Genomic DNA, 26,983 nt, shown 5'->3' with positions numbered 1-26,983 from the left:
CACTAAATTCTACATTGAATGTTTTAGCATATGCAATTCACTAAATTCTACATTGAATGTTTTAGCATATGCAATTCACTAAATTCTACATTGAATGTTTTAGCATATGCAATTCACTAAATTCTACATTGAATGTTTTAGCATATGCAATTCACTAAATTCTACATTGAATGTTTTAGCATATGCAATTCACTAAATTCTACATTGAATGTTTTAGCATATGCAATTCACTAAATTCTACATTGAATGTTTTAGCATATGCAATTCACTAAATTCTACATTGAATGTTTTAGCATATGCGATGATGAAGACGAATACATATATTTTATAAAAATTCAACAGACACTGTATATCACTAAGCTCAGTAGCGTGAGCTTGTAATCCAAGTGGAGCAATAAGATGATTGTTACAAATCAAAGCTTCAAGCCTTGACATAAATAGAGTGTTCGTTTTGGATTATGTGATATTGGTATAGTATGAAGTATTGTTATTCCAACACTAATAATACTTTGACATAGCAGTGTGAGTAGATGGGGTAACTTGCCTCCCCCCTCTCCACCTTCCACCAATCGACCCCTAATTTTTTTTGTTTTTCAAAAAAAAATATTTATCCCCCTCCCCCGGGCACCCCCACCTTCCACCAACCTACCCTTAATTTTTTTTTGTTTTCCAAAAAAAGAAAATATCTAAGTTCGAAAATTAATATTAATTTTTTTATGTTTTAGCACAATTAAGAATTTTGAGTGGAAGTGAAAACTAAGTGATCTATTATGGGGTCAATATGGATATCCATATTTTACCCATTTTGACTATATTTGTAGAGACTCTTAAAATAGCTTGAAACTCATAATTACCCAATTAAAATATGAGTGATTTAAGTCATTAAATATGTGTAAAATGGACTCATTTCATTAATATGGACTGAAATTGTCACCCCTAATGAGATTCTTAAATTTTTTACTTTGCTCTTTAAATAGCCTTTACTTAACTAGGTTTAAAATTAAAAGATATTGTAATAGATACTCTATCAAATAATACAACAAAGCTGATGCAAACACTCCAATTAAATGTTTAAGATCAAACAATACGATAACAAGATTTTCATTCTTGTCTTCTTGGTAAGGAATTAAAGTGCTTCTTCAAGAACATATTTGCGAAATAAATAGTTTAATAGTAATATTTTTGAGATGATATTTTTAAAGTAAAAAAATATTGAAAATTAAACGAACCATGCCGATACCAAAGAGAAACCGATATGATTGAGATGGTTTTAAAAAAATCTAATAAGAGTTCGAAATATATCAGAACTTTGACCGAAATTGCTGTAACAATCTCAAACTTTGAGCATGACCTATTACCCACATACAATATTTAATTGTGTATTTTAAAGGTATATATGTACCCACGTGAACACGTTACTATTTATAATGATGCAATATTTATGATGTCCACGTGGACATATATATACCTTTAGAATACACTATTATATAGTGCAGAGGGGTAAAAGATCATTTCCAAAGTTCAAAATTATTACAACAATTTCGATCAAAATTCAGATATATTTCAGACCTTTTTCCCAATTTTAATTTATATTATAAAATACTCAAATTAAAATGTTTAAAAAATTATACCATTGAGTCATGACAACATACTAAATAATACCATACATAAAGTCATCTCTGTTCACTTTCCTCTGCAAAAATCCTCTTTGAGATCTACACGTATTTAGCTGGTTATGGTAATCTGGACAAGTTTGTTAAGAAACTATGAATCTCGTATTGTCAAAAAGGATATTGATTATCTACAATTGGAGTTGTCGAAGACATGTAATCAAGAAATCAATGCGCTATACCCACAGTAAATCAACAGTGGAAGAAATCTCGACGATTTTGAAAGATAAGATTTCGGAAAGTAAATCAACAGCGGAAGAAATCTCGACGATTCTGAAACTTAAGAACTGGAAATTACTTTTGGAGTCGTCAGAAATCCCTAAAAAGCTAAATGCAGATGTGGTTCAGTCCGTTCTTGATTGGAACAAATTACTTGTCAACCCTAAACGCTTGCTTGACTTCTTTGACTGGTCGAATCAGAAATTGGGTATTGCTCACATTGATTCTTTCTCCATTCTTGCTTTGGCTTTGTGTAATTCGAACAATTTTGCACCCGCCCAGCATGTGTTTGATGAAATGATTCAGAGACGATTTCCAGTACGGGATATTGCTAGTTCGTTGGTTAAATGTTATAAGGAATGTGATAAGTTTAGCTCAAAGACTGTGGTGTTTGAGTTGCCAATTGATGCATATAGGAAAAAGGGTATGCTAAATGAGGCTGTTTCTATGTTCTTGGATATTAAAAATGAAGGCTTTTTCCCGAGTTTGTTGTGTTGTAATACGTTGTTGAATGAATTACTAAATGGTAATAAAATGGAACTGTTTTGGAAGGTTTATGAGGGAATGCTGGAGAGCAAGATTAGTCTTGATGTTTATACATACACCAATGTGATCAATGCTTATTGCAAGATTGGCAATATTAAGGATGCTAAAAGACTTCTTCATGATATGGGAGAAAAGGGGTGCAATCCAAACTTGGTTACATACAATGTGGTTATCAAAGGCTTGTGTGGGACAGGTACAGTTGATGAAGCATTGAAGCTAAAGAAGTCAATGGAAGGAAAGGGATTGGTTCCGGATATCTATACCTACAGCACACTCATTGATGGCTTCTGTAAGAAAAAGAAATCCAGGGAGGCAAAACAGATTTTGGATGAAATGTATGAAGTAGGTCTGAACCCGGATCATTTTGCATATACTGCGTTAATTGATGGATTCATGAAGGAGGGTGAGGTGGACGAGGCATTTAGAATAAAGGATGAAATGGTTGAACGTGGGAAGAGTTTGAATCTAATGACCTACAATTCTATCATAAACGGGCTTTGCAAAATTGGCCAGATTGACAAAGCAGTAACTATCATGGCTGATATGATTGATATGGACATATTCCCTGATGTGCAAACATACAATTATTTAATTGAGGGCTATGGTCGCAAGAATAACATGGATAAGGCTTCTGAACTTTTGGTTGAGATGACTGACAGAAACTTGGTACCTTCAGCCTATACTTATGGTGTGCTGATTAATGCTTTCTGCAACGCTGGAGATCTCTGTCAAGCAATTCTTATTTTGGAGAAGATGATTGCAGCTGGCGTGAGACGAAATGTTATCATCTACACCCCAATCATAAAAGGTTATGTAGAGGATGGTAAATTTGAAGAAGCAAAACATATTGTGCAGGATATGTGGCAGGATGGTATATTACCTGATATCTTCTGTTATAATTCAATTATTAGTGGGCTCTGTAAGGTGGGAAGGATAGATGAAGCAAAAGCGTGTCTCGTTGAAATAGAGAAGAGAAGACTGAGACCGAATTCATATACTTTTGGGCCTTTTATTTCTTGGTATAGAGAGGCAGGGAATATGCAAGTTGCAGAACAGTATTTCTGGGAGATGATAGATCGTGGTATAGCGCCTAATTATGTCACCTTTGCGTGTATCATTGATGGGTACTGCAAATATGGGAATATATCACAAGCATTTTCAGTATTGAATCGCATGCTTGAAATAGGTCGACTGCCAAATGCTCAGCTTTATGGTATTCTTATCAATGCCCTCTCAAAGAATGGGAAATTGTCAGATGCCATGGATGTTTTATCTGAACTTTATAATAAGGGTCTAGTTCCTGATGTGTTCACTTACACCTCACTAATTTCTGGTTTCTGCAAGCAGAGTAATTTGGAAAAGGCTTTTCTACTTCTTGATGAAATGAGTCAGAAAGGTGTTAGACCAAACATAGTCACTTATAATAGCTTAATAGGTGGTCTTTGCAAGTCAGGTGACCTATCGAGAGCTAGGGAAGTGTTTGATGGTATCTCTGGAAAGGGTTTAGCACCAAATGGTGTGACATATACTACAATCATTGATGGTTACTGCAAAGCTGGTGATCTAGATGAGGCATTTCGCCTTTCAGATGAAATGCCTTTACGGGGTGTTCAACCGGATGCCTTCGTATACAATGCTCTTCTTCACGGATGCTGCAAGGCAGGAGAGATAGAGAAGGCATTGTCATTATTCCATGAAATGGTAGAGAAGGGAATTGCATCTACTCTTACTCTCAACACATTGATTGATGGGTTTTGCAAGTTAGGAAGATTGAGTGAAGCACTGGAGTTGGTGAAGGGTATGTCTGATATGCACATCCTGCCTGATCATGTAACTTACACCATTTTAATTGACTACTGTTGCAAGAACGGAATGATGAAAGTAGCAGAAGAGCTTTTCCAAACGATGCAAGGGAGGAAACTGATACCAACCATTGTGACTTACACTTCACTCATACAAGGTTATCACAGAATAGGAGAAAAATTGAAGGTGTTTTCACTATTTGAGGAAATGGTGGCAAGGGGCATTCAGCCTGATGAAGTAGTCTACAGCTCAATGGTTGATGCACTTTACCGAGAAGGGAATCTACATAAAGCTTTCAGTCTTTGGAATGAACTTTTGGATAAAGGTCTTTTGAAAGGACATGTAAGTGAAACATTAGTAGGGTCTTGGTGTGAGAAGGGAGAAATTTCGGCATTGTTGGCATCACTCAATGAAATAGGAGAGCAAGGTTTTGTACCTGGTCTTGCTATGTGCAGTACTTTAGCCCACGGATTAAATCAAGCAGGATATTCTGAAATATTACCTATGGTTATGGAGACCATGGTAAAGTTTTCCTGGATCTCCAATTCCATGACTTCAAATGACTTAATCAGACATTGTCAGATAGATGAACATACTGAAAGTATTAGCAACACTCCAAAGCAATCAGCCTTATAAGTTACTTGTCAGCTTCAAGACTAGCTCAACAAGAATGTTGTATGCTGGATTAATCCGTTCTCTCTGCGGTTTCTGACCGTGGATGCTCGATGGCGAACCCAAACTCCACTTGTGGGACAACACTGGGTATGTTGTTGTTGAACTGCTGAATTTTTTAAGTTTACTACCTGAAATAGGATAGTGATTTTATCTCTGTGTACAAAATATAAGTATCCAGTATTTTCTTAATGTGGGGTTTGAATGTTAACAAAATTCTTGCTTATTTAAAAAGAGAAGATGGCTCATCTGCTTTGTCATGCACCATGCCTTTGATGTGTCAACATTTTCTCATCCATCTCTACTCGCCAAACACACTAATGATGAGAATATTGATATTTAAAGACCTTGAGGATTGTTTTATGATGATACTAGCTCGATGAATAATTGCTCTTTGAAGTTTTATTGGTCATAGTCCATAAAACTTTTGTTGGCAGAGTTGGTGGGTTCATAATGTTGTTTATACCGTGCAACCAGATTTGCATGGTTAGAGTGGTGAGACTATTAAGATGAACTGACAAATGATCAAGTTTCAGCATAATTTAGTTGCCTGATTGAAAAAGAATGTCTGCAACTCAGTGTTATTTATTCTCATGTTATCTGATATAAGTTGTTTCCATTTATAAAGGAGCAAATGCTTGTAGCACTGCGGCTTGCATGTGAAGTTCTTTCCTTGGAACTTGCTACATTATTCTTCGGTTCTATGGTCACTCTGCTTATGTCATGCTTATCACGGTGCTTTTTCCTTGGTCTATTGAGGAAAAGCAAGGCAAGGAAACCTTGATGTGCACATTTGAGTAACTGTAAGTAATATACATACTGAATACCAATGTCAAAGCTTTTGTATCAGAAACAATTCTGCTTGCTCACAGTTTCCTTTCTGTCTTTATGTAGGTTCTTGGAGAAGGATGCCAAGGAGTTTCTCGTGTAGTTTTCAACCCCTCTGATGCACTTCTGAAGTTACTTACCAGCGTTGAAACTAGGATGGATGTCTCTTGTTAGCAGTAGATCTATGTCTCACTATCTAATGATTATTCGTTTTGTAAAACTTTAATATTTTATGTATAGGCTTCACATTGTCACTGGAAAAAAGTACAGAGTATTTTGATGAACATTTGCCCAAGTTGAGTACTGCCCAATACTGTACAATGTGCAAAGAATTTTAGAGAAGAAACTTAGGTATAAAAAAATCATCAAGAAGTTATTTCGATGAAAGACATGCGTGACATTGTAACTTGGCCCTCTGTGTTTTATATCATTACATATTAAAATTTCCTTTGGCAGAATGAATAACCTGGACTGAGCAAGCTGTTTCCCCAGATAACTCAAACCTTCGTTGCTTTTTGGGACGTGGAAACTTCAAGCTGTGAGTGACTTATGAGCTGCTGTTATCTGTTTGCAACTTTTAGGAGGGTAAGAATCTCCACATCATTGAGGGCTAATTCTGAGACAAGGTGACAAATGGTCTTGCCTTCAAGATCAGCAATGCGTGGGTTCAAACGAAATTCTATTGGTCAAAACGAAATGATACAGCTTTAGTTGATTAAACATGACAATTGACAAGATGATCTTTGATCATTAGTCTGATGGTTTAACATAATCAGAAGTATGTTCATTATTGATCCAAAAACATATATATCCTCTCTCAAATTCGAGCCAAGTATCACTTACCGTGCAGCTATAATGTAGTACCAGAAAAAAGGTGGAGGAAGGAGAAGGGAAAGAAACGAGAAAGCGGAGAAGAAGGTACAACAAGAGAAACAAAAAGAAAGAGAGGTAGAAAGAATAAGACTAAGAGAGAACAAAAGAGAAGGAACAATTCATCAGCTTGTTCCAAACAAAATAACAGAGTCGAGTAGAGATTTCTTAACAGGGATGGCATGACAGGGCAGAGGAAGACTACAAATCTTTTTAAGCTCTAGAAGCCCGGCAGATCAGGGTGGCAAGTTGGATACTTCTTGTCACTGAAAACGAGGCTCGGGGAAACCCTGATTCAACCACATCAAATTCCAAATTTGAACTAAATTCAAGAGAATCAATTTTAATGGAAGAAACAACTTCCTCAAAAGAATGAGTTTTACTGTACAAGTAGATCTCCAGCTGGAAAAATTCTTGTTTAACTATGTTTTGTATAAAGCACTTCAGGGTTTTGCAGTAAATTTAACAAAGCAGTCAGCTATGGAAGTTCAATATTTACTTTTTCCTCTGGAGGATTCCGACTTCGTATACATATACCTCTTTATGTCTTCTACCCTGCAAACACACACACCAGGAGACGCTTCACCATGGACTACTGCATTAACATCGGCTTGGTAGACAATAACGAGACGATATACAACTTTCTTGTCATTTGCAGACACCTTCCCACAACTGTTCTGCAACTGAAAGCAGATTCTGCATACTGCAACAAGAATCAGACATAAATTAAACTACAACTACAACATACCCAGTAACAAAGTGGGGTGGGGTGGGGGGTCTGGGGAGGTGAGCGTACACAGACCTTACGTCTACCTCAGGTAGAGAGGCTTTAGCCAGATACCCTATAAAGATGTGAATTATTTAGCAAATGTTCTTTATTACCACACACATACGGGAAGCACCAATAGTAATAAATGTCTTTGTGTGGTTTTTTTTTTTACTGTGTAAATCTATAGTTCGGCATATCTGAATTTCTACACAAAAACTTGAACACAATTTGACTGTTCCATTTCCAACATTGAAGCAGCAAAACTCAAATAATTAGAATATGATTCCTCAAAACTTAACAATTGGGTTTGATCCAATAAGACGACTCATATATGTTTGTATTTAAAACGAAGTCATGAACAACAATAACAATAGAAAATAGCATGGTGCCTATCTTCAATACAATTTTCAACTAGAGCAAAGTAAATAGCAAATGTAAGTGGCATTACAGAGAGCTTTCAAGGCTGTTGTTGAGCATCCATGTAACCAGCATCAACAAGAACCTTCTCCCTTTTAGCCAATTCGACATCCTCGTCCACCATCATCTTCACCAGTTGTTTGAATCCAACTTTGGGCTTCCATCCCAAAACTTTCCTAGCCTTGCTCGAATCTCCCTTAAGATTATCAACTTCTGTAGGCCTAAAGTACCTCTTATCAATCACCACATGATCCGACCATTTCAATCCTACATAACCAAATGCCTCTTCCAAGAACTCCTCTACCGTGTGGGACTCCTCGGTTGCTACCACATAGTCATCCGGCTTCTCTTGCTGCAGCATCATCCACATTGCTTCTACATAGTCCCCAGCAAAACCCCAATCCCTGGATGCCTGCAGATTCCCCAAAAACAGCTTGCTCTGTAGCCCAATCTTGATCCGACCCACAGCCCGAGTGATCTTCCTAGTGACAAAGTTCTCACCCCGCCTGGGGGATTCATGATTGAACAAGATCCCATTACAAGCGAAGATCCCGTACGCTTCACGGTAATTAACGGTGTACCAATGCGCGGCACACTTGGATACAGCGTAAGGGGATCTAGGGTGGAAGGGTGTAGATTCAGATTGCGGTGGTGGTGTGGATCCAAACATCTCAGATGAACCAGCTTGGTAGTAACGGATATTTGATCTTCCAGTAGCAGAAATGTGAGAACGGACAGCCTCCAGAAGACGGAGAGCACCGGTGGCGACAACGTCGGCGGTGTAATCAGGGATCTCAAAGGAGACGGCAACATGAGACTGTGCGGCGAGGTTGTAAACCTCATCAGGTTGAATTGTATCAATCCAGCGGCGGAGAGAAGAGGCATCGGTAAGATCGGCATAGTGAAGCTTCATGCGTGCCTTATGGACATTGTGAGGATCGATGTAGATGTGATTAACTCGTTGGGTGTTGAAATTGGAGGATCTACGAATCAGCCCATGAACTTCATAGCCCTTGTCGAGAAGGAATTCAGTCAGATACGACCCGTCTTGGCCAGTAATGCCAGTGATCAGAGCTACTTTCCGGCGATCGCCATTGGAATCTCCGGTCGATTCAGATCTGTCGGATGCCATTTTTCGGTGACACGAAGTTTATTTTTCTGGAATTTGTATGTTGGAGTTTTATAGTAAAAGCTTATTGAGAACTACTTGTCAATTTGCGTCAAATTAATTGAATCAAGTCTAACTATGACACAAACGAAAAAACAAATTCACTGAATCACAAATAAGAAGAAATATCAAAATTAGCAAATTTTGCACGTGCCTGTATGATGCTCGGTTCGGTTGCAAATGTGTTATCGATTTGTGGACATGCTAAATCATTTAAGAACCTTTAAGATATCGATTATTGATTGTTATTTATCATTTGTTCAACTATTAATATTTCATATGAAAACATATTCTTCATTAAAAATTCTAAACCGCTATTCGATAAAAGATAAAATCTAAACCATTAAACTAATAACCATTAGACCCTCTTGTCTCTTCCTTCTCCAAGTTTTAGCTATGGAAAAAGGTATCAACAACAACTGATTTTATTATAGGACAACTCATGATGTTCATATCGATCTATTATGCGTCTCTACATCTAGCATTGGGTAAACCTCTCATACAATAACTCCTATAAACCAATAACAATTTTTCATTTCGAATTATCAGTTCCAACTCGATTTTGATTTGTTTGTCTAACACTCCTTTTTTTGTTTGTTCCAAAAGGAGCACTTTTTTTTTTTTGACAATTCTTTAATACTAACTTTCCACGTAACATCCTTTTAAGACCACAAAATTATGAAAATACATTCTACATATATTTATGACTTGTGTATGGGCTTGACTGCCAAGCCTCATTCCTCGTCCCGAACATGATATCGAACTGATCTTTAAATGAGGTAGTGGACCGTGATGTTGAGCCCGAGCACATCCTCCCAATATACAGAGATCAGTTCGATACCATGAAAATAAGAAATCACTCTGGAGAATCTAAGCTAGAAATCGAAACAAATATTAACAATTGATCAACATGAGTTTGCTTTATATATATAGTTGGGGAAGAAAAAAAATTATCACTTTGCACCTCTTCAGTTTCTACAGCATCTCAAACTAATTTAATATAACAAACTATTTACAACTAATCTACTGTCTAATTCTGTAAGCTGTGCAAGAAATTATAGAGAAGAAACTAAAGGCTGAAAAATACATATGAACAAGTGGATTATGAATCTTGAAGCATGAGTGAAGCAGCAAACTAAACATCCTTGGCACTCTCTATTATATCATCTCTTCGCTCCAATTTGCCAACGCAAAGAGATTTCTCTCCTTCATTCCATGAAGGCTGCATATATTAAAATCTCCAAGACCTGGACATTATAGCAAGCTGTTTTCCGAGATAGCTTAAACCTTAGTTGCTTTGAAGATAACGCATCACTCTGTGGGACGTGGAAACTCTTACCTCCGAGTGACCTTTGTGCTGCTGCTATCTATTTGCAACTTTCAGGAGGGAAAGAATCTCCACATCATTGAGGGCTAATTCTGAGACAAGGTGACATGGGGTCTTGCCTTCAAGATCAGCAATGCGTGGGTTGGCCCCCCTGTTCAAAATAAATCATATTGGTCAGATAAAGATGATTTAAAATATACAAATGATACAACTGTGTAGTTGGTTACACAGGACAAGACGATCTTGATCATTAGTCTGATGGTTCAAACATAATCATAGCTAAGTTCATTATTGATCCAAAAACATATAAATCCCCCTCAAATTTGAGCAAAGTATTACTAACCAAAAAGTTGGAAGTGCAAGTCTAATGTAGTTCCAAAAAGACGTGCAGGAAGGGCAAGAAATGAGAAAAGGGAGAAGAAGTGCAGAAGAGAGACAAAGAAAGAGAGGTAGAACGAATAAGAGAGAGAGAGAGAGAGAGAGAGAGAGAGATTAATTCATAAAGTATAAAGTATTCATCAAGCTTTATTCCAAACAAAATAACAAGAGTCCTATTTATAGAGTTAGAGATCAACAAATCTTTTTAAACTGTTGCAGCAGGCAGATCAGGGTGGGCAGGTTAGATACTCTTATGAAACGGTCACTGAAGACTAGACTCGGGAAAAAAGCTGATTGTTTCAACCACAACACATCAACATCCAAAGTTGAACTAAACGAGAATTTCAAGAGAACCAACTTTAATGCAAAAAACAACTTCCTCAAAAGAAAAGAGTTTTACTGTACAAGTGAATGCTAAAAGCCAAGTTGCGCGGACTCTACAGTTTCGGTGAGCTGCAACTGCGTCATATCATGTCTAATCACCTCTCTAAATACTTCTTCGGTCTACCTCTACCTCTCTCAGGGTCGTTTGGTGTGAGGGATAAAAATAAATAGTGATGGGATAAAAATTTTGTAACTTGTTTGGTTACCATGTTTGGGATAACTTATCCTGCCATTTATATCATAGTGACATATACATGATGGGATAAGTTATCCCAGGGTAGCTAACCCCGGGATAACTAATCCTGGGATAACTTGTTCCCAACCAAATGACCCCTCAATACTTCTTCGCTCTACATCTACCTCTACCTCTCTCAATACTTCTTCGGTCTACCTCTACCTCTCCTGAATCCATCCATAGCCAACCTCTCACACCACCTGGGGCATTTTTGTTTCTCCTCATCACATGCCCGAACCATCTCAACCTCGCTTCCCGCATCTTGTCTTCCACCGAAGTCACTCCCCACCTTGTCTCGGATATCCTCATTTTGAATCCCATCTCTTCTAGTATACCCACACATCCATCGTAGCATCCTCATCTCCACCACTTTCAGTTTCTGAATGTGAGAGCTCTTGATCTGTCAACACTCCACCCCATATAACAAAGCTGGTCTAACCACCACTTTATTCATTGAATAAAAAAAATACACAATATTGCATTGAGATACTTCACATGATGTATCAAGTATAAGTTACGGTTCTGAGTTGTAACTAATTCTCACAGAGGCAGCTTCATGAACTAAGCTTAACTTGGGATTAGAAGTCCAACCACCCATGAGATAGGTGGAGTTTCCCAATAAAGCACTTCCTTGGCATATGCGAGATATAAATATTCTGAATGTCGGCACAATAGCTGTGGACTCCCATGACTTCAACAAATAAAAATTTATAGAATGTTCTGGTACATGCCATTAACATCGAGCTCCTTCGGAACTTTTGTGAATATCCTAACATTAGTTTGTTTCGCAAACTTAAAACTGAAGATATACAAGCATAAGCTTCTAGGTTGTGAGAGAAAGAACTATGGTAAGTGAGACAAGCGTAAGTGTGTGCTTGCAGGGTATAGAGACAAGCATAAGCGTGTGTGCATGCATCAGAATGATGGTTAAACACAAAGTACCCTTTTTATCTTTACTTATAAGGATTAACAGCAAACTTAAAAACAAAGAATTACCTCGCAAGTAACAGTTTGGAAGTTGCAGTTCTTCCTCTCATAACACTATGATGCAGTGGGGTCTGACCTCGTGAATCACAAGCATTTATGTTGGCACCATGCTGCAGAAGCAGCTCGACCATGCCAATATCAGCAGTTTGGCAAGCTAGGTGAAGTAAGGAACAGCCATCAAGAAATTCATCAATGCAATGCTCTTCACTTACACTTTGTGGGTTAAATGAGCTTGAACTATCACTGCCTAAAAAGATGATGTTATAATCAGGTTTTGTTCGAATCAGAACAAGTCTCTAGATTTTGAGACGTACCAGGTGATGCTTCTTCCCCATGGACTGCATTAACATCAGCTTGGTAGACCACAATGAGACGATATACAGCTTTCTTGTCATTTGCACGGACACCTTCCCACAACTGTTCTGCAACCGAAAGGAGGTGTGTAGTGTCCTTCACCTTGTGAATGAAACGTTTTTCTGCGTACTGCAACCAGAAACAGACATAGCAAACATACATTAATTCACATTTAACCAGAAAAGCTAGCTATAGAGATTTGAATTATTTAGGAAGAGTTCTTTCAGTTACCACATGCAGACTAGTTGCACATAAGGAAGAGTTCTTTCAGTTACCACATGCAGACTAGTTGCACATAAGGAAGAGTTCTTTCAGTTACCACATGCAGACTAGTTGCACATAAGGAAGAGTTCTTTCAGTTACCACATGCAGACTAGTTGCACATAAGGAAGAGTTCTTTCAGTTACCACATGCAGACTAGTTGCACATAAGGAAGAGTTCTTTCAGTTACCACATGCAGACTAGTTGCACATAGGGGAGCACCATTAGTACTACATATTCATTTGCACACAAAAATGCCACAGAAGGCTTCTATACACTGTGCTGAGAGCTTGAGACAGGCAACACATCTAAACTGTACGAGATTATTCACATATGAATAATGTCTGTGTAACGCAGATATGGATACCAGCGTCGGGTACGAAACAGAGTCGCACAATAGAAAAGATGAACATTTTGAAACATAGAGGGATATAACCTCATTCGAACAAATATTTCAACTTTATAAATTATTTGTACACGGTCTACTACATACCAGCAAAAGATGCTAATAGTTGTGCATAACATACTTCATCAATTTCATAGTCATAACATGCATGATCACCAAATATTTAATTAACTAAGATCCTTTGATTTTACCAAAATAAAAAGACGACAAATGTCAAGATTACGTAACAAAGAAGAGTCTCAATTTAACCTAGAATAAAATATTTACAGTATATTTTTTTGCCTAGGATGGTTCTTTTCTTCTTTAGTCTTCAGATCAAGTCATGCTTCTAACAAAAACTGCAGGAGTAATTTTGTAACTTTTGTGGTATCACATAATTTCTTGAAAAATATAAGAAATTAGGAGAACATCAGAGAGAAAATGTTTGACATCCATCTTACATAGCAGAATGTGCAATGTCCTAGACCACCGATCTCTTCTATTAGCTTTGAACTGGGAGATAATACCAGAGAAAGGCAACTAGATAAACTATAGGGTCACTCTTAGGCCTAATTTGCAATGTCCATAAACCTGGACACATTAAGAGCTAAACAATTGAAAGAACTGGAGTAATGAGCTGATGATGTCAGCTTTAATTGAGAAAGAAAATTACAAGACGAGCAACCCCTTGAAGAGATTGAACAGACGGCAAAGGAAGTAGCTTAGCTATTCGGAGAAGTACCTTTGCATGAATGAATTTCTCCTTTACTGAAATATGATCAGCATAACTGGGTTTTCCAAAGAACTCTTTGTGTTTTTCAGACTCAAAAAACCGCATTGGTATTTCATCAGCCTGAAACGTTTTTCTTGCATGCAACAGCTCCTCCCAAACAGAATTCACGAACACATTACCCAGTGCCTCGAAAAGCGTTATGATTGAAGGCCCCCACACTTTAACATCAAGTTTCAAAGATCTTACCTACAATTCAAAGTTGAAAACTGTTAGATAATTTCAGAAAAGGAAACTTCATCTTTTGCATGATCATCTGTCACAGGTCTATAAACTATTATTTTTTAAGCAAGTGAAGTGCTTAACAAAGGACAAACTATTCTAAATCTAAACAAGAAAGGGGAAAATGGACAGAATACTGCATTGTCATTCAGCAACATGATTCTCTTGTTTCATATTATAGCCTTTCTCTTCGGATATGCTGCAGAAAATTAACATAAAATGCAGTTAAGGTCTTCTCTTCTCACTTCCACTTTACTCTGGTTTACTGAAATTCATATTTTGTACTCAAGTTCTGTCATTCCGATCATAACTTGATTTGCGGCTTGCGCTAAATACAACTAAAACAAAAAAACTGGAGGATGAAAAGAGCCAAACTTTCCTCTTTTGACAAGTGTAAATTTGGAGAAAATAAATGAATAAAATATTTTTAAAACTCAAACTAAATGAAGAAACGATTTCACAATGACAACAAGGAGAATTATCAAGTACAACCCTCAGAAGTTTAAACACGATAAGATCAGACTTCATTTAGTATTTTAATTGTGAACGAAAGTTCACTCCTCACCAATTTTTTCATGTATCTAGGTATTTCAAAAATTTCAGCAGCAAAAGAAGAGGTCCAATCTATCATCAAGAGATTGCGTGGTTAAAACTGAGGTATCTAGTTCCTTTCTTCTTTTGGAATGGATCTCCTTTAATTTTTACACAGAAAGATGATACATATACTTGTAAAAGCTCTAACAGACAATTACACAAGATGCACATGGTTAACTTGACAGCAGGACTTTCTATTCCCACATGAAATGAGAGCGATTTAAGAAGATTAAGTTTCTGATTATGCACACAGAAAGAAACTTAGGTGCAAAATGTAACTAAGTTGGCTTGCCTTGGATATATGTACACCAAAGTTCCGGTGAACACCAGAACATTCAATGCATATAAGAAGTCCAAGATTTAAAGAAGCCCATTCTGGTCCAGGAGCACCACAATCAGCACATTTATCATTCCCAGGTATCCGTTTTAGTGCTTCAACTGGTTTCTCTCTTTTCGTGCTGAGGATGTGCACTGAACTTTTGGATGGGCGTATGAAAGATCTACCAGTAAGATCCCTCCCAGATGTGTACTCTTCCATTGCTCTTTGATCATGGTCAATTGGACTTCCTATAGAACTACTTTCACTAATGGGACTACCAGAGAAATGCTGAACACCAAAAAATCATATTATCAGATATAACAACAAAAATAAGGAAAGGAAGACTTATATACTTATTTTCTAGTTTACCCTTTCAGGTGTCTGGGAAGTTAGCAATGAAGTAATAACTCCTGTTATTTTTTCTATCCAGTCCATTTGCTCCGCTGCACTCTCTGCCTGAATAGCCAAAGGATATATCTTTACTAAAAGGTTACTGTTGATTAGAAATCTAGGTTGAAATCCAGTTCTCTTACTACACCCCAAAGAATTATCAGGATGCCTCAGGCATTTACCTGCAAAGTATAATTCTTTGTTGGTGAAATTATTCTGAAGCAAAATCTCAGATCAGACTGATCTGCATCTGCTTTTATTGTTGATGTCAGTAGGTTCACTGTGTGACGTGCAACAGCTTTTTCCTCATGTACACCTCCATGATAATGAGAAGAAAGCCAACGACTCAGCAGTCCTGATCCCGGCTCTGGGGAAGAGCATCTGTTTGAAAGGAGTGGGCTGGCAGAACCCTGAAACTGCATTCTCCACATTTGAGCAGGTCTATATAATAGCTGAAAGAACTTGTGACAAACATTTAGTTTGATGACTTACAGATGGCCTGCTCAATTGTTTTCGATAGTAGTACAGCATTCCTCTGCTATCTAGAACAAAGAATCTTCTCTTCCAGTCACCTCTGATATTAGAAGAACGCTTTGACAGGTAGCCTTGTTTTATAGTTTGTACCTAAACTATTGAAATCTTAGCTAAAGAAATGAAAGGTAGAATTTTCTTTAAAAGGAATACTGAATATCGTAAGCAGTAAGAGAATGTTATTTGCTAATAGTTGTAGCCAAATGCAGGATTGTACTACATACCTTTCCTTCAGAAGCAGATTGCATGACTGCTTCAATAAGTTTGTGAGAACTCCTGGAAAAAGGTTGTGTAACGTCACCATTTGTAGACCCATTGAATGAACATCTCCTTTCTTGATCTATTTTCCTTTTGTACTCTTGCATCCTCTCATTGAGAGCTGCCTGCTCATACATGGAACTTTCTCGAGCTTTTTGTGAATAAGCCAAGACCTGTAACAGAACAGCATCCCTCAAAACATATAAAAACTATTAAAAGATGCCATAAGCATACAATGAAAATTAGTAGTATATCACTGAAGTAATTCCACGTATGCTACATAAGTAGAGTGTAATAGTAGATGCACAAATAATGGATCCAGCAGCTGACAATTGAAACTATAACAGAAGAACTTTATCATGCAGAGTCACAGACAACAAAAAAAAAGACACAAACTAAAATCAAATTAGCTATTAATGATTGAGAAACTAAATTGCCTCATCTGCCTATCTAGTAATCTTGGGGTCGGTAATGGATTCAGAATTCATGCAATTACCTCCTGAATTTACAAGCTTGTGCTTGGACCCTTTGTAACTTCAATGCCCAAAACCATTAATTTTTCTTTGATCAAGATCCAGCGAAAATGAATAAAAATTTAGTCAAGGCTTCAAGAAGCACCAAAATGGGGCAATGTGGAGCTTCCTATGATTTGGCAAATGTTCAATCTGCGAAGGCATTGTTTTATGGTGGGCAACGGCGCAAATCAAATCTGAGCAAAAAACTGATAGACCAGCAGTAGACTTTTGAAGTTCGAGGTTTGAAGAATGCATGGGTTAATGACTTCTGGGTACCACTATACCACTCTTTCCTACACTTCAATACGCAGTTAGTGAGTCACAAAATTGGTAAAAATTCTAAAATCCATTTTTTCCCTGAAAGATCTAAAAGCAAACTACACATGCATGCAATTTACCATGTATTGTGTTAATACCTACAAGATCAAATGAACTGCACATCAAGCAAGATGTTTCGAAGGGAAGGAAGATGCTATACAGAAGATGTTTATCGATTTGGACTATTCGGGGCAACCTACAAGATGCCAAAGTTGAAATTCATAGATTCTCTACAGGAATAATACTCTGTACAGAAGGAATCCGTCCTTTTCGTTTATTGTATTGGGAGATTTCCTTTCTTGTAATGTCCTGTCCTAGCAGCTTCTAAATGTGAGGCTGTTTATTTTTCTTATTATTAATATGATCAAATGCACTGTGCTGTAAATGTTGCTTTTGTAATATAATTATAATATTTCTTTGTAAAAAAACAATATGCAAGTGGCGGAACACAGTCCAAGTTAACTAGCCTTGATTACTTTGTGGCGATTGCGTAACAGTAATAAAGTCTTCAGTGTAAGACATGTGAACGTTAACTAATTTCAGAGATATCTAATAATTAGAATTTGAAATAGGTAGTTTATCTATATAGAACTGTAAATTGGAAGGATTGCGGATAAAAAGGATTACGGATGCCAAAAAGAGAATATTTGTCATGAAGGTAATAAAAAGGAATGAAAAAGAACCCAGCAATTCAATTTCATGAAGGTAGCACATTATCATCCATTCCCTCAAGCAAATTGGAAGGCATCATGGGAAAAGGCTATTCACAAAAAAACTGTTTCATAACTAGCATCTAACCTGGCTGATATAAGGCTCCATTTGATGCAAAACTTCATACCCCTGTGCATCACGTAATATCTCGAATTCAGCATGATGCATTCATTAATATCAACAAGCATAAGATTTCACCATTTTAGAACTTTTTTTCCACTGAAAAAGAAAAGGAAAAGGACCTGTTTGAAAAAACGAAGATGACTGTCCATCATACTGCCAACAGCTTCCAAAAATTCATACTTCTTTTTGGCCTCAACCGCAGAAAGAGCACCGACCTGAACTTATGAAATATTTCAACAATTATATTATATTGCTATTTGTTGCATCACTATTTGATACCGACTGCCAAAGAATTGTGCACACCAGATTAAAGCGGGCTTGCTCAAAGCTCAACCTTGCATTGTAAAGTTCCTGGAAGGACTACCAAATTAGATGTTGCCTGACAATGGTTACCATAGAAACTACCTGATCAATAAACAACATAAAAGGATAGTGTTTATGGATTATAAGAAGAACCGATGTTCGTTACCTCCTCAATGGCTGCAGCTATATCCATCCTAGTACTTTTCCTCAATGACAAAAACTTCTCTCGAACCTAGATGATAAAAGCAATCATTTTAATGTACATCAAAACAAAGAACCAAATACCATCATGTTAGTTTTCGAACTATTTCAACTTCTTTTCAGAAAGCTACAACTCAACAAATGTGAAGATGCTTCTAAAGGTTTAAAGGTCATAGAAGCAAGATGTGGAAACGCCATCCGGTGTTAATCTGTTACCAAGGGTATAAAGATCTTGTACCCGGTTGGCCTTAGTTCCGAGAAGTAGACACCCAAAAACTCTTTTTCTTCAAAATGTAACTCAAAAAAGATTGTATGAAATGAGTCCAAAAGGAGCAAACATATATTGATGATTCATATAGTTGTCCCAACTTAGTTTGGGATTTAGAAGTTATCATTATTGAACAATTTTAAAAGGATTAATGTCTTACTATACCAAAATCTGTTGCTTAAAATAATCTGAAAAGATAAGGATATATGTCAAAGACAACAGGAAAGTCTTTTACAACAAAGAGCAAGACCATGGCTAATTCAAAATGACATATTAACATGCACAAACATTGTTTGGACTTCAACAATCAAGGTTGTCACTAAAGTTACAGGATTTAGGAATACTAACCAATCACAGAACAGAAAAAAGCAGCCACTGGCAAACAAGATAATATTGATTATTAGCATATTAGGTACATAAATATCTTGCTTTCAAGTTTTCAATACTAGTAAATTAGTAATTCCCGCTTTTTTACTTGACATATTATTAATTACTGCCTCCCCTATCCTTTTGAAATGGTATTTATAGGTTCTAAGTTGAGTCTGCTATTTCAAAAGAGAAAGTACAATTAGAAAAACAGAGAACAATTAGGTACAATGCCAACAGAAAGTCACTCCATTGCAAGTCTGTATTTTTCAATTTAAATGGGTAATTATCCGAGAATATAAAGCTCAACACACGACAGATAAAAGATTTGACTAGAGAGACATTGTATCCACCTGATCATAAGCAACATTGGCTTTGTCAAAACGCTTCCGAGCTTCCTGAAAGTAATGAAAATTCACATAACATCAAAATACACGTGTTAGGTCTTTGAGAATACACTACAAGTGGTTGAACTACAAAAGGAGCAAGAAGAGAGATCTGTACATATATTTGCATAACTGAGATGTAAGGTTGATTGGACAATTGGGTGGGATAGAGTTCTGCGAGATCATATATGGTCAAGTATGGAACAAGTCAAAAACTAAACCATCGAAATCATAGGCAAGTCCTACCCAAATGATAACTAGTTACTGTCAGCATCTTCTCCCCCTCCCCCCTTTTATTTCAATAATTATTAGTATAAATGAGATGCTTCAAAGGTTATTCAATATCTCTAGTGGAGCAGAAACTATCTATATGTTGAAACCAGATAGCTGATATTCTTAAAAAATCTATTAAAGCAACCCTAAAAAGCTATAACATTGTAGAGTTCCAGCTAGTTGTCTTGAAAGAGTAATGGGCGTTAAACTTAGAAAATAATCCCAAAACAAAGACACTGCCTTTTTCTAATCTTAACTCCTTAGAAACATTCAACTATTTCTTTTTCTATCTGATCCAGTTTAATTATTTCCTATTTCTTTTTTTTCTAGGTATTAATTTGACAAATTCTCAAAACAAAATCAATAAGCATCAAGTGTAGTCTTTTGAAACCATCGATTAAACATCTATGAACCAAATTACAGATACTACAAATTAGTTTGTTGTTTAAAAAACACACTCTCTTGATTCATTTCTCAGTCTACGGAAGAAAATTTTCGCACCTAGAAAAGAATGAAGCTCAAGTAGCTGTCAAACAGAAAGCAAAAGGGCTTTCTACTTTGATCAGGTAAGGTTTTCTGCTCTTAACATGCTTGTTCTTACTATCAATACACAGAGTGTAAGAGTAGTGCCCAAAGAGCTAATAGAGAATTTGGCTACATCTTGTCCTTTCTCAAATTTAGTTGAAGGCTTGAAATCTGACAGAAGCTTTAGTCAGTGTTAAGACGAAGTTACCTACTGAGTTCTCTAGCATGCGTACATTATTGCTCCTTCCTTCAACAACTTCTACAAAATCGAGCCATCCCCTTCAATTGCTTTTGAAGAAGCATTTCCTATCCACATGGAGGAATCCTTGTCTAAACTTATTCTGTTAACTCGGTTCCTTCTTTTCTCTATTAATTTGAATACCAGCTACTCCATCACTTAAATCTATTAACTCTAAGATTTGAACCCAACAAAGAAATACAAGAGGGAAGACCTTGCCAATGGTTTGATTTGCATTTGGTTGAAGCATGAAGCCTGGTGGAAACTTTAGTCAGTGTTCAGAGTGTCATTAGAAGCTCAGACTATCATAATGACTTCAATTATGCTACTCACCCAATCAACGAACCATTGGGCAGGTTACAGCAACAGAGGTCAAAACACCAACCATATACCTATATTCAAAGCTTACTTTGAAGATAATCCTACTCTATTGTTTTCATTCTCTCATAAATAGAACATATAATAACGTGCACAAGCATATGCTTTAGCCCAGTAGGAAAGGTTCTACAAACATCCATACTTCAGAAAATAAAGTTTATGCAAGTTTGATTAGCTTACATGTCAGTTCATCTACAAAGTATTTTGACTGACCAATTTTGGTTCATCACTTTATTGTTCATTTAGATGCTTCCTTCTATATGCATCCAGGAAGATGAAAATATATACTGACAAAATAAGGAAAAGTACTTGCACCAATGGGCAATGAAACATCCTAGTAAATGTGCTTCATAAGTAAGAATTAGCCGAAGTACCCAAAAGACTAGATTTTCTTATCTGTACAAACTTTCTCTACATAATGGACTACAAGTGAAAGTAGTGAGTATACCTTTACATCTGGAAGATCAATGGTTGCTAAATGCAGTAATCGATCATTTAATACACGCTCTACCTAAGCAAGACATAGAAAAAATGCCAGTCAAATGAAATAAACAAGGCTAAGATATTTCAAGGCACACACAGTATAAAGTATATATTGGAATAGAAAAGAAAAAAGTAAATTAGACTTGAAGTCTAGAAGAGCAATAATACTCCTAAAACAAGTTGGCATGAGAAAGTTTGAACACATTAGATGTGTCCAGATATCATTATTAAATAAATAAAAGTATCTCCTCTAGTCACATAATTCAACATGATAACAGATCAGGCTCGCATGTGAGAGAGCGTGTAAAAAATAATTATTTAATTAGAAGTGTCCTCCGTCCCTGTAGTAGTTTTAACATGAGGTGGCCACTCTATCTACAATATGATTCTACAATTTTACCAAACAATTCATGGACCAGTACTAGGATATGGATTACATCCATGCAGATATAACAACTGTTAACAATACAAATCATTTGATAAACAGCATAATAGTTTTTTTAAAAGGAAAAAACTGCATAATAGTTGAAGTGCAGATATGGGGGGAAACTGATACCTGTGACCGAAGAACTTCCTTGTAGGTTCCAATTTCTCTCAGAGCGATAGCAAATTTGGCCATATCAGGGCCTATGAATGCAACTTGCATTTATTAGTATAATTGGGGAAGTAAGACTTTGCATTGATTCTTTGTTGCAAAAAAGTGTTGCTTTATGTGGAAATGGAAAAAAATAGAGAATTGCAAATGAATGCACGTGAGTTAGATAAGTGCAGCCAAATATGCCAATCCAAGTCGTTAACCTTCTAACGTTTAGCAATTATATAGGAACATCACAATCAATGAGAAACAATCAGTCCCCTATTGAACCTATAGGTCATAGACATTTTCTGTTTTGGATAAGGGACCTATAGGTAATCACTTCTAAGTTCAAAAGGTTCAGAACTGAATTCAAAGATTTGAGGCCCTTCTAGAAATCATAATCTAGAATACATGTGCATCTTTGAAAGTTTTGCTTTTCCTTGTAATATGCATATGCATACCTTTTGCACGAGGAGTCCCCTAGCATACCACAGCTCTGACACTGTGTAACCACCATTTAGGATGTATTACCTTTATAAAGCATCCACGATGTAAAGAGTTGAGCTTGTTCAACAAACTTAGGATATGAGGTGATAACATGAGGTCTCCCCTCCTTCGTATTTTTCCCCTTTTAATATTAGTGTACATTAAGGGTCAATTCCTAACCCCCACCACCACCCGCTCACCACAAGGAGGATTTTATTATAGAGAGTTTAAAAAGTACAAAACTTATAGAAAACATTTTCCTTCATACCAAACACACCCTAAATACCAAACAATCTGATCTGAAAAGGTAAAGAGAGAATAGGAAACCTCCATATGCAACAGAAATGGGATCATTACGCCCTCCACCAAAGATTTCAAGTGAACTGGCAAAAGCAATGTCTCTATCATATGCCTCTCCAAGCCCTTCTCTGTAAATAGGAAACAAAAATGAATGAGCTCATAGCAAAATGTTGGTGCATATTTGGATTACCATGGAAACAAAATTTATGCAGAACTACTTGAGAATTAAGATACTGCCTTTTTTTTCCCAGTAACATCCTTGAAATGAAGCTTGTAGGAATACTAAACACTCCTTCCTATAAGCACAGCCCATAATGGTGCAATATACCTCTATGGTCAATAGGTAGAAGATAAATATATTTTTACATTATAACGGCCGGTTTAAAGGAAACTGTAGAAAGATACAGTCAGAAAGAAATAACAACTGCCAAGGAACTTCACGAAATACTATAACTTAATGAACCATAGTGGCAAAGCAGAGGCCCCAGATGTATATTAGCTTGTCCTTAGTTGTAATTTCAGACCCGCTGCCGAAAGAGAAAGCAGGAAAGAAATACACAGACTGGAATACAACCATGATATCCCTTGCTGAAAAAATCAATTGTGAATCAACTTCGCTGACAAGCAATCTTTGTGAAACTGATTCATGCCAACTGCCAAATGATTCATCAGGCAACTAACATAAAAGATGATGTAGCCCAGAAATAGAGAATCATGCGACTTAAATATGAATTAGTGGTTCGAAATAGAGAATCATCTGAAGGAACGAAATAAGGTTTTAAGAAGGAAGTGTATTGTGAGAGGATGGTTTAACGAGAGCTTAGATTACAGCTTGCATGTACAGAGATTAAAATGGACAGCTGTCAAGTCAGTTATAGTGTTAGAAAACAAAGATGAGTAAAAATAATATAATACATTCCCATCATTTTACAAGACGAGGTAATGAATAGTGCAGAAATTGATATATCCAGATAATACATCTGCATTGGATGTTCCCTCAAATTTTAAGGTAGATAGTGTGATATTGTTAAAGAAGAGCTGTGGAATTTACAATGTAAATCCACTTGTAAGACTTCCCTTGAGGGAAAAAAAACTGCTCGAGGTCATGTTAGAACTTCAGGTTTACACTCTTCTAGCATCACATCTTCTCAAGGTTATCCAACTGATATATGGTATTAAAAGGTTTAAATTAAATGACAAGCTGGTAGCACAAAAGCTGAAGAAAGCTATTTCCCTAATTAATCATGCAAATTTTGGTTACATGTATGAGTCTTATGACCAGGCATCCTAAAACTTTATGGGATCAATAATATATTAATTGGAATATTCTCAGAATTTGTGCCTCGTTTGTTGGAACTAAAGAATGAAGCTGCTACATTTTTGGTGGAACTGAATTCCTCCGTCTAAGTAACAGCACTGGTTGTTGCAGTGGACAGCTGTACACCCTTCTCACCTCCAATTTATACATCATAATACTTGCTAACGGACTGCCCTGTGCAATGTTACATATGATAATAAATTGATAGAGCAGGATAAATAAACTTACGTGTACTTTCGACATCCTTTATAATACTTTAGACATTTGTCCCTCAAAGTCTCAGAACTTTCCTCCAATGATTGGATCTGTTCCACCACCACAAACAAAATTTAAGGACTTCAACTCATGGTAAAAGAACATCAACAAAAATATGTACAACTACTGTTGCATGAATACCAATCTCAATGTATATATCACATAAATACCTGCTTGACCAGCTGTGTATGAACACACTTACTTGCAGAGGTGTTAAGATCTAGTTATAATAAGATATACTAGCCCTAGATTATATGTCAGTTAACTGTTGGCATATCATCAAACAGATCTATAGAATCATTCCTATTGAATGAGTGAGTGCTACACCTATCATCTAACCATGGGCTATATACCACAAATCAGCTTAATTGTAGCAGTTGACATCTAACAAAATATAATTATACACTCGTTCAAGGAAGAATATTTCAGCTAAAGCATAACTTGTTTCTCCTTGGTTGTTGATGATACACTTTGGTAAACTATCCCAATCCTCATAGTCTCAGGGTTTATTCCAGACAAACCAGATTCCTCAAAGCCCAATTACAGTCCAAACAACTGTCCGATAAAATGCTAAATCAACAGTTTACTATGTTTCACTTTTTAAGACCATGTAACTTAAGACAAAATAAATTCCATTTAAAGGATAAGGGAGACAAGAAAACAACAGTGTCTGCATAAATATAAGGGCAAAAACAGCATCCAAGGTGTGGTTTAGAGGTCAATGAGGTAGGTAACAAACTTTAAGATCAGGGGTCAAATTCTAGTGGATACAAAAAACACCTCAACACCATATAATCTATTCTCATATGTGTAAGCTTTGGTGAACATAGTTAACCAATATCTACATTGGTGGCATGTAGCAAGTTTCCACATGCGAGCTAGCCAAGACACCACTGTAATAAAAAAAGAAATATATATATATAAGCCCCCAAAATATTGACTGACAGAAACCTCAAATAGTCAAAATTGATTAGGCATCCTGCATCATAATGGAGTTATTTCTACCGTTAAAATAGGCTAAGCTGATAACACAGACAGGAGGGTACCATCAAATATGGCAACTTTCTTGAAATAAAATCAAGAATCAAGATTGAAATTCTTTACCTGTTGACGAAACATAGGAGAATCATCGATTCTGGCGAATAAAGTCTTCCCTTCTTGCATCTTATGAGTTTCTTGATTCACATTCGAATACCCAAAAAGAAAAGAAGTTCAATAATCAAGATTCCCAAAAAAGAATGATTCTTATGATTCACATTCGAATACCCAAAAAGAAAAAGAAGTCTAACAATCAAGATTTCCAAAAAAGAATGGTTCTTGGAAAGGGAAAAAAAAGTGATTTTGAAGATAAAATAAGATGAAAATAGTAAGGGGGTTTTGATGTTTTGAGGGAGAAAATGGAGGAAAACAAATAAATATTGCTGGAGAAATGGTGCGATAATTCATGGCTGTCATTAAAATACTATTAGTTCTCTCTCTTTCTCTCCGTTTAAGGAGTTCGGTTTTGATTTTTACAAAACGCGCAGAGAATGAGGAAATTGAAGCACGGTACGAAATACGGAATTTGTTAATCATTTTAACTGTCTGTCTATATTCGGTATGGCCGCCATCTTCCATTCTTGCCTGTCCACCACTACTCACTTTTTTATATTCTACTAACAAAAATATTGTTTGTTTGGTACAAGGGGGACACTTAAATAGCTGGAAATGGCTGGAATTTGAAATGCTTTTATAAAGAAACTAGTAAAATCATCCATTTAATATCACTGAATTTATAAAATAATACTTAAAATCTATGAGTCATTAAAATTAAAACACTATATTATCTTACATATAAAAAACATTAATATTGTAAGTAATTTCTTTTTTGAATATGTCAACAATTTTTTGATTTTTTTCTTGAGACACATATCACAATTGTAAAATCTATGCAACTTAAATGTGTTTTTGTTCTTATGAAATGCCTTTGTGTATATATATATTCTTATTTTTTTCTTTTTTTTTCTTTCAATGTTGATTAAAGAACCAATGATTTATTATTTCCTGAATAATTCATTCATTAGATATTATTGAGTTATGTGATAATGACAAATAATAGTATAGATCTTTAAGAAATTTTTCTACTGTACCTTCAACAATTTCATGATCAGTAGAGAAAATTTGTGTGAATACTCAACAAACGTGTGTTGTTTAATCTGTACTAACAAATACTTATAACAATAACTTTGCAGAAACATAAACAACAAAATTTAAAATATGTACTCAAAAACAACAATTAATAACATAAGCATAAATTAATGACGGTAAAAAAAATATACTAGGATTTGTAACAATAGGATGAAACAGGAAGGAAAAAATTGTACACAAATATTTAATTGTGCAGGTTAAGAAGAAGAAGTTCAGAATTTTCGTTGTTTTAAAATTATAGGAAATCTCTCTATTTATATCTAGACAACATAGGGTAGTGTGAACAAATATTTATTGTGCCTTATCGAAAAGGTCACAACTCTTTGGAAAAGTTACAACCCTTCGGAATGGTAATAACCTTTAATACTCCCTCCATTCCATATTAACTTAAGTTT

At 36.1% G+C, this 26,983-nt stretch overlaps 2 protein-coding genes and 1 pseudogene across 2 annotated transcripts; 1 reads left to right on the top strand and 2 right to left on the bottom strand.

Annotated features, from left to right (window-relative positions):
• Nucleotides 1–1,650: 1,650 nt before the first annotated feature.
• Nucleotides 1,651–6,033, top strand: LOC102582022 (pentatricopeptide repeat-containing protein At5g61990, mitochondrial). Its single transcript, XM_015306201.1, has 3 exons — nucleotides 1,651–5,000; nucleotides 5,539–5,713; nucleotides 5,805–6,033. The coding sequence occupies exon 1, from the start codon at nucleotides 1,767–1,769 to the stop codon at nucleotides 4,872–4,874; it is 3,108 nt and encodes a 1,035-aa protein (XP_015161687.1). The 5' UTR covers nucleotides 1,651–1,766; the 3' UTR covers nucleotides 4,875–5,000; nucleotides 5,539–5,713; nucleotides 5,805–6,033.
• A 902-nt stretch (nucleotides 6,034–6,935) lies between these two features.
• On the bottom strand, nucleotides 6,936–9,052 carry LOC102580913 (GDP-mannose 4,6 dehydratase 1). The gene is made up of 2 exons (XM_006341415.2): nucleotides 7,826–9,052; nucleotides 6,936–7,311 (listed from the first exon to the last, which is right to left on the bottom strand). The coding sequence occupies exon 1, from the start codon at nucleotides 8,924–8,926 to the stop codon at nucleotides 7,835–7,837; it is 1,092 nt and encodes a 363-aa protein (XP_006341477.1). The 5' UTR covers nucleotides 8,927–9,052; the 3' UTR covers nucleotides 6,936–7,311; nucleotides 7,826–7,834.
• An 804-nt stretch (nucleotides 9,053–9,856) lies between these two features.
• On the bottom strand, nucleotides 9,857–26,077 carry LOC102581257 (ADP-ribosylation factor GTPase-activating protein AGD3-like; annotated as a pseudogene).
• Nucleotides 26,078–26,983: the final 906 nt, after the last annotated feature.

Source organism: Solanum tuberosum, unplaced genomic scaffold (assembly GCF_000226075.1).
Source record: "Solanum tuberosum cultivar DM 1-3 516 R44 unplaced genomic scaffold, SolTub_3.0 scf00026, whole genome shotgun sequence".
Taxonomy (NCBI): Eukaryota; Viridiplantae; Streptophyta; class Magnoliopsida; order Solanales; family Solanaceae; genus Solanum; species Solanum tuberosum.
The sequence above is the reverse complement of the archived record's forward strand: the minus strand, read 5'-3'. Positions and strand labels throughout refer to the sequence as shown.